The following is an 8696-nucleotide window of genomic DNA, read 5'->3' as shown; positions in this document are numbered from 1 at the left end:
TCGTTGACACCTCCGTCAGTCCATACTAACTCTATTTTCAGTTGCTTTCTTTTCCAACTCTCTGTTACCATCGACGGATCACGATAACAGTCCGCTGACAGGACGATGGTCCTTCGATGGCCTTCGTTGCTCCACACTTAGAATCTTTTCAAATCGGGTACTGGGGCTACATTTTGTTAACACCAATGGATCACTTATCAGTCCGCCAATGAGACGACGAACCGTCATCCCTTCCGTAACCTCACACTTAATCAGAATTCCCCTAATATTTCCTTGGCAGCATAACATCTTCATGGCGATGGCTGCCACCTACGGACCGTCGATGGGTAGACGGACCGGACCGTCAATCTCTCCGTAGGTCATCTTTTCTGAAATTTTTAGCACATCTTCAGCGTTTTCATTCTGGACAGTTTTTCCTGCAAACACAAAGAAAAATACATTAAAACTACTTCAAAAAGGTTTTAGACACATACTAAACTTAAGGAAAAAACATTGAAAGTACCGTGAAACCATGGTACATCAAGGGCTTTTGTAGATGAGAGGGAGACAGACTTTTGCTTTTTAGAAGACCAAGTGACTAATGAGTTCCCAAGGTAGACAACATAACATGTTGTTCTTCTATCTTGTCGATTTCCAGCCAAATCAGAGTTAAAATAAGCAATTAAATGGTTTGCTGGTATAAGACTGAGTTAAATTCCAATGTGTTTTTCAAGTAGCGCAAGCAAAGGTTTGATAGTTTTCCAGTTAGACACTTTGAGATTATGCATAAACTGAGACAACTTGCTCACAGCAAACTCGATGCCATGCCTAGTGAATGATAGGTAATGAAGCTTACCAATGACTCTTTTGTAAAGGGAAATGTGAACTACAAAATCAATTTGTCGATCACCAAAGTTGTAGGGTGATGTCACTGGTGTTGGAACTCCTTTGCAATCAGTTATATGCAATTCATCCAAAAGATCCATGACATATTTTTGTTGAAACAACAACATTGCATTAAGGTTGAGAAGAACAAAGATTGTCTAGTGGCAACTCATAGAGGGGTCCTCTACTCTGCCCTTCAACTAACGAGCTCGCCTACTCAGATCGTTAACAAGATAAGAGAATGTAAAGAATTCAATATATGTATTATTGTCACGACAATATTGAGAAACTAAAATGAAGTTACTGGAAATGGAATTGTAACAAAGTATATTGGATAATTGAAAGCGAGAATTAGATTCTATTTGAATCAGTGTTACTAGTGTGAGAAATTGGTATGGTGTTACCATTTTTCATAGAGATTTCCTCCAGATCATTGTAGTCAGCAACATTGTTGAGACCGTGGGCTTCCGATGCAACATGATGTGCAACACCTGAATTGACTATCCATGGGGCCGATTGCTGCATTTGTTATCCAACAAAGTTGTTCAGTGCCTGAAAATGATTATGAGACTAAGAGCGACAAAGGCACGCAGAGTGTCCAGGTCGGTCATAGGACTGACACACTAAGTTGACTTCTTGTGAATTAGTGCAAAGAGTGTGTGTTGGATGAGAACGTTGATGGTTGTGGTTTGAACGCCTATTAGTGTTGGTGGTGGTGATCCCCGTTTGAGAGCTAGACTTTTAAGAAGCGATAGAAATTATAGTGGATAACAGTGAAGTATTGTATTTCAGGAAAAGCTTGTGATAGCTAAGCTTTTCAAACAGTTCAACATATGAAATTAGAGTGTCACGTGCTCGAATTGATGCAAAGATTCTGCGATATTCTGGTCCAAGACCAGTGAGAATCTTGACAATGAGTCTGAGATTGATGACAAGAGCTCATATAGTTGCAAGATCATCACAGAGTGATCAAACTTGGTACAGATGGTCTGCTACAAGTTGACTCTCTTTCTCGTGAGATGAGCGAGGAGATCTTGCAAGCTAAATATGTGAGTTTGTGACTAATAGGCATAAGTCGTATAGAGGGAACCCAGGCTTCTTTGGTTGTGGTTGGAGCAGGTACAATAGCAGCAAGAGTGTGATCTAATGATGCTTAGATTGTGTTATGGATTAATTGGTCCTGACAAAACCAATTAACATAATCGAGGCTGGAAATTGTCAGGTTGTTAGTGGTGGTGGCAGGTTCAGGGATAGTCCCATCTAGATGACCATAAAGATTGTTCCCTCTCATCAGCATGGACAGTAAGGCTTTCCACAGTGAGAAGTTATGGGCAAGTGTAATTGGAAGTTGGGTAACTGTGTTGAATTAAACAATGGTGGTAATGATAGTTGCATTAGAATTGGTTACAGAGGGTGCCATTGGTGGTGGATGGTTGATTAGGAACTTAGAAGTCTGTGAGGAGAAGAAAATCTCTTGATACCATGTAAAGGGTATGAGATAGAGAAGAGCGTTACTTTTATTCACGTACAACCTTCTTTTTGAATAGAGCCAGTACAAACTGATAAAGTACAATACCAACAGAAACCTAGATTACAGCAAACAATTAAAATCCTAAAGAGTAAAGATGACTAACTAGGGATATCATCATATGACTGAAATACAGGAAACTAATAAGACTCCTAAAAAAGGTAACATCTATTATAATAGAAAGGAGTTAAGAGATCTTCCATTTTCCCATTTTTTCAATCACCAACCATGACTGACTAGACACCCACGATCTGTGGAACTATGTATGGCTCATACATAAACTCGTGGACCAGTGCAGTAGCAAATATTTTGCACTTCTCCACTTTTAATCTAGCTTTTACACTTTTGAGGTGTTACAAGTACTAAAAACATAAAAATTCATTTAGTTTTGATAAAAGAAGCAAAGGAATTTGTCTACTTACAGGTTATAGAAGTTATTCTTAACTGTCTCTTGTTATGCTCAACTTGTTGAGAAATAAGGGTAACGGGTAGCCAAATAATCTATTAGAAAATTCTTGAGCTTTAACAAAGGATTAAGAAATTTGGTCTAACATACCTTAATTTTCTCAGGGTTAACCAATTTGAATAGGTTTGCTAGTTAGTTTTGGAAAATTAGCAAGAATTTTCACTTTGTTTCTCTTAGATTTGGTTATTTGAGCTTAAGAAGGCTTTGATGGTATTGATATCATGGCATTTGTGAGATTTGTCATTTGTGAATGTCCAAAGTGAAATCTAACGAAGATTGACTTCGTGAAAATTAGGAGCAACATTGAAGATTGATGGTTGTTTTATTGAACAAGCTCAAGATACATCGATATCAGAGAGGGTTAGCCGATTTCAATTCTCGGAGCATAGCATAGAGAACTTTCTCTCGGGATGTCCTCTTTATTTTGTCTTGTATTAACTCTTTTGGAAAGTAAACTAGTTTAAAATCCATTCCAATTAATAATAATGGGAACACATGATCTTGATTTAAAAAAAGTACCTGTAAAGTTTGCACGAAGCATCAAATATAGCTCCAAATGAATTTTATTGAGATTAACTTTAAAAATCAGAAAAACAATTTAAAATTATTTTTTTATTTTTGTCAACCAAAAGTAGTATATTTGATTCATAACAATAGAAACATATGTTTATCCACTTTATTTATGAGAAATATACCAACTCTAATTCACGAAATTGGAAAGTATATCAAATTTTGTTCCTTTTTTAAATAGAGGTAATTGGACGAAATATCTATTGCGTGGGAATTTAATAATCAAAATAACTCAATTACTATTTATCATTAAAAAAATGACCAATCGGCTACACGTCCGTAATGCAGGCAAAGACATGTTCAGTTTTAATGTGGACTCTGCGAGACGTGTTCAATTTCAATTAGAGTTATTGGAGGCTACTCAACCCAAGAACGGCTCTAATATATTAGTGGCCTAAAGCAAAAATCAAACGGGTCTTAAACTTGAATTTTTAATAACTTTTATATCATTGATTTCTTCTAGTTTTCAATTGATATATAGTCATTCTTATTTACATTATTTTTCATGAGATATAGTACTCTAAATATGTCAAAAAAAATTAATAATTTCTTCATTTTTCATGAAAAAATTATTTTTTCTACAAATAGTATTCAATATTTGTTAAAAATAATAACTTATAACCTATTATTATTAAAAATGAGATCGTTTAAATTTAGGGGTCTAAGGCACATGTTTTTCTTAAACACTATCGAGTCACCCCTGACTCAACCTTATTCATGCCTATATAAAAAGTAGTATATTTTCTTGAAAAGACATCTTAAGTATCCCATAAACTCTTCGGTATTCATAAAGATTAGGATCTTGAATATTCCTTAATGGTATTCATAAAGAGCAAGATTTCGAATATCAAGAAAACTCCTAAGATATTTATAAACATATCAAAGTATACCAAACTCTTCTTAATACTCAAGTAATTCAAGAAATCCACAAATCATTTTATGGGGATCAAGTACAAATCTTCCATTCGAGAAATACATCACTAACGATCATAAGATAACGAACAAATCTTAAGGGAGAAGAATCAAAGGAGAAAATTGTACCATTGTTTATCAACGCATATATGTTTCTTCATATTGGATTTATGATTGCAATTAAATTTTCATCATATTAAAATTTTTTGCAAATAAATTGGCATGCCTATGAGATCAAATTCCCTCTTCATCATCTCTAGAAAATCAAATTTGCAAATATAAAGCTACAAAATCATAAAAGTGGGAGCTCCATACTTAAGTCTCGTCTTTGAGTTTCATCAAGTCTAGACTCCGACAAGTTTTCAAGTAAGAGGGGTTTGTAGAAATCAAAATTTTGTTGGACTCTACAAGATGTGTTTAATTTCAATGGAGATTCTACAAGATGTGTTCAATTCCAATTAAAATTCGTGGAGGCTACTCTAGCGTAAATTCTAGCTCATGTATATAAGAAGTAATATACTTCCTTAAAATATCATTTCGAATATACCTTGAGCTCTTGTGTGTCCACAAAGATTAAAATCTTGAATATATCATAAACGCTTGAATATCATAAAATCAAGATCTCAAATATCTATAGAACTCTTCGGATATTAATAAGAGATCAAAATATTCAAACTATTCTCAATAATCAAATACTTTAAGAAAATCTACAAATCCCTTTCTTGAGATAAAGTCTAAGTTAACCTAATTCAAGAAATGCATCATTAAGGACCCTTAAATCAAGAAAAAATACAAGAGAGAAGAATCAAAAGAAAAACAAAATTGCACCCGCTTTGTTTATCAATATAATTATGTTTCTTCATATTTTTTTTGTGATTGCAATTTATTTTTCCATTTGATTAAAATTTGTTAACATAGAAATTTTGTGACTCTACAAAACATATTCAATTCTAGTTAGGACGTCAAATTTTTGTAATACAAGATGAGTTCGATTTCAATCAAAATTCGTGGAGGCTACTCTATGTCTCTATCCAAAAAGCTAGCACATACATGTATAAAGAGTAATATATTCCTTGGAAGAAACATCTCAAAAAAATCATAAATTCATAGAATATTCAAAAAGAAAAACATCACTAACAACTTTCGAATCACAGAGAAATCTAGGAGAGAAAATTTCAAGGGATAAATAAATTTGCACTCACAAGATTTATCAATTATGTTTCTTTATATTTTATTAGTAATCACAAATTATTTTTTATCACTTCAAAATTTATTTTATATATATGATTATTTTATTATTATTATTATTTTCATCAATAATATATTTACGTAAGAACCCCTTAAACATAATTCATTTATGCAAGATAGTCATTCGGTTAAGGGTCAGGAAAGTCCGTGACATGAGCTTCTAGAATACCACACCATATTAGAACTTGCGCCCGAAGTCTTTGACCATAGCAAATACATCCATTACCTCAACTTTTTCAATTACATTAAAATAATAACTTCCCTTTGACATTGGTAAAAGAATATAAAATCTGTAATGTGATTCATCCAATTGATAAATTATTGTATTAAAAAACTGCTAAATATTTAAAATTTTATTCGATATTTTATTTTATTAAAATCAATTTATTTTCTCTAGTCTATATTAAGTGAACGATTGACATTTGATATATATATATATATATATATATATATATATATATATATATAATTATTTTATATTATTATTCTTTCGAATTTTATACTATTATATTAAAAAAAATATAAGGTAATTAAAAATCTATTATAAAATTGAAGTTTTAATACCAATTCTCTTGACTTTTATATAATTCATTTACTTTAATATATTAAAAAAGATTTGACCAACTTAGTTAATATTTTCTTCGTTCTTTTGAGTTATTAAATTTTTTTTTCAAAATCAAACAATACGAAATTTAACTACATTTTAAAATATAATTTTTTCATCAATATGAAAAAGGATACCACTATAGCAATTCTCTATAATTTTAAAATATTTAAATTTTATTTATAAAATATCAAATTAATATTAATCTAATTTAACAAAAAGGGTATGAAACAGAGGGAGTCAAAGAATATGATAATAATTTGAAATAGAAAAATCATCAGTGCCATTGCTAATCTTCTCCCGCAAGGAAAAAAGAGAGGGGACCTGTTTTAATTTTTTAATAATTGATAATACCTCAGAAGTGTCACCCTATAAAAGCCCGCAGTAGACGAACAAGTCATGTATGTTGTTCTACAAACTAAATCGAGTCTCCCCAATTCAGAAATATTCTCCAATTAACATTTTAAACCATATACTATTATTTAATTAATTAATATTATAAGAACAAGTACAAGTTTAGCATAGCAGGATTTGTGCATCAACCATATTGTTGCGGTCATCTTCCGCCATGAATAACCTTGAAAAAACAGAGATTGAGTCGATACAACTGCGGAGTTTGAAGGTAATTTCCGCCCTTGGCCGTGGAGCTAAAGGAGTGGTATTTTTGGTTCAGAGGGAAGACGGTGAGTTGCTTGCTCTCAAAACTATTTTGAGGGATTCAATTAAGAAGAACAAAGCCAGTACGAACAACAGTGAATACAGAAGAATTTACCTCGAGCGTGACCTACTCAATTCATTTCAGCATCCGCTTCTGCCTAAACTCAAAGGAGTTGTATCCACGGATAAGATTGTTGGATATGCCATTGATTACTGTCCTGGTGGTGATCTCAATTCTCTCCGGAAAAAACAAACTGAAAAGATGTTCTCAGACGATACTATAAGGTAATCAATCGATCACTCATTCTGCACATTGCAATACTGTTATTCTTAAACAATAGATTGAACTGTTGTCTTGTTCATCAGATTCTACGCGGCGGAGTTAGTGTTGGCATTGGAGCATCTACATGGATCAGGGATTGTATACAGAGATTTAAAGCCTGAAAACGTGATGATTCAAGAGAACGGACATATAATGTTAATCGATTTCGATCTCTCTACAAAACTTGCACATAAATCTACTCCACAATCCCCGCAAATAGAAACAGCTAAACTATCGGTACAAACCGCGTCGAAGAGCAAAAAGAAAAACCGGTTCAACAAATTTCGCAACTCGGAAATCTCTCCAGACGATTCAATTCACTCAGCTCGACTCGCTCCTGTCGAATTCGATCCGATCGAGAAATCAAATTCATTCGTCGGAACGGAGGAGTATTTGTCTCCGGAGATCATTTTAGGTAACGGCCATGATTTCTCAGTCGACTGGTGGTGTTTAGGAGTAGTATTGTACGAGATGCTGTACGGAACGACGCCGTTTAGGGGCTCAAATCGAAAGGAAACATATTATCGTATACTTTCGAAATCGCCAGATTTAGTAGGTGAGGCGACGTCATTAAGAGACTTGATAAACAAGTTACTGGAAAAGGATCCGAAGCAGAGGATTTCCGTGGATGAAATCAAAGGCCACGATTTTTTCAAATCCATGGACTGGAATTTGATTGTCCAACTTCCAAGGCCACCGTCTATTCCAGCGCCATATGATGAGGTAAAAGGGAATAAGGAAATTGATGTGGAGTTATTTGTAGAGGGAGTGTTCAAAGATGAATACTGCAAAATTAATTCGCAAGCTAACTATGGTGATGAAAGTAATGCCATCCAAGTTGATAAACTTTTCCTCTTTTGATTAATATTCTTATTCTTTTCTTACCTTTGAGTACATATTTAAGTATATCTCTGCAACTACAGTATGTTGCAGCCCTTTATCATGTAACAAAATTCTTGATTCCATTTTTTAACACAATAATTTTAAGAATTAACTATTCATCCTCCAAAAAATTCAGTTGGGTTGATCCCTTTATAATGCAAGAAATCTTGATTTTGGTGAATATTTGACTTTTAGGCCCCTTTGATTTAAATTATTTTTAACATGTCATTTGGAGTTTGTGTATCCTTTATAATTTCAATTGTTCATTTAGTCTTACCGAATAAATAAAAATCTATAAAATTATACAATAAATTATTACACAACTAGGATAGTCCATCTTCTTCATTCAATATAGATGGAAAAATATTTTTTTATCAAAATAATTAATTTGATTGATAAATAAATTTGATCAAAAAAATAATGAATTTAATGAATATAAATGATAAAGTAATACTAATTAATTTGGTTGATAAATAAATTTGATAAAAAGATAATGAATTTTGATGAATATAAATGATAAAGTAAGAATTATTTTAAAGTCATAATAAATTTTATGTTAGTGAGAATAATAATTTTTAAAAGGTAATGATATGATCATAAATTTTATTTATATTTTAAACAAATGATTATTAGATCTAATTGT

At 32.5% G+C, this 8696-nt stretch overlaps 1 protein-coding gene across 1 annotated transcript; it reads left to right on the top strand.

Moving 5' to 3' along the window:
- The first annotated feature begins 6493 nt into the window (after positions 1–6493).
- Positions 6494–8234, top strand: LOC101262346 (serine/threonine-protein kinase OXI1). Its single transcript, XM_004246989.5, has 2 exons — positions 6494–7134; positions 7216–8234. The coding sequence occupies exons 1-2, from the start codon at positions 6761–6763 to the stop codon at positions 8030–8032; spliced, it is 1191 nt and encodes a 396-aa protein (XP_004247037.1). The 5' UTR covers positions 6494–6760; the 3' UTR covers positions 8033–8234.
- The last annotated feature ends 462 nt before the right edge of the window (positions 8235–8696 follow it).

Source organism: Solanum lycopersicum, chromosome 9, assembly GCF_036512215.1.
Source record: "Solanum lycopersicum chromosome 9, SLM_r2.1".
NCBI classification, from domain to species: Eukaryota; Viridiplantae; Streptophyta; class Magnoliopsida; order Solanales; family Solanaceae; genus Solanum; species Solanum lycopersicum.
This window is presented reverse-complemented; position numbering and strand designations above follow the sequence as displayed.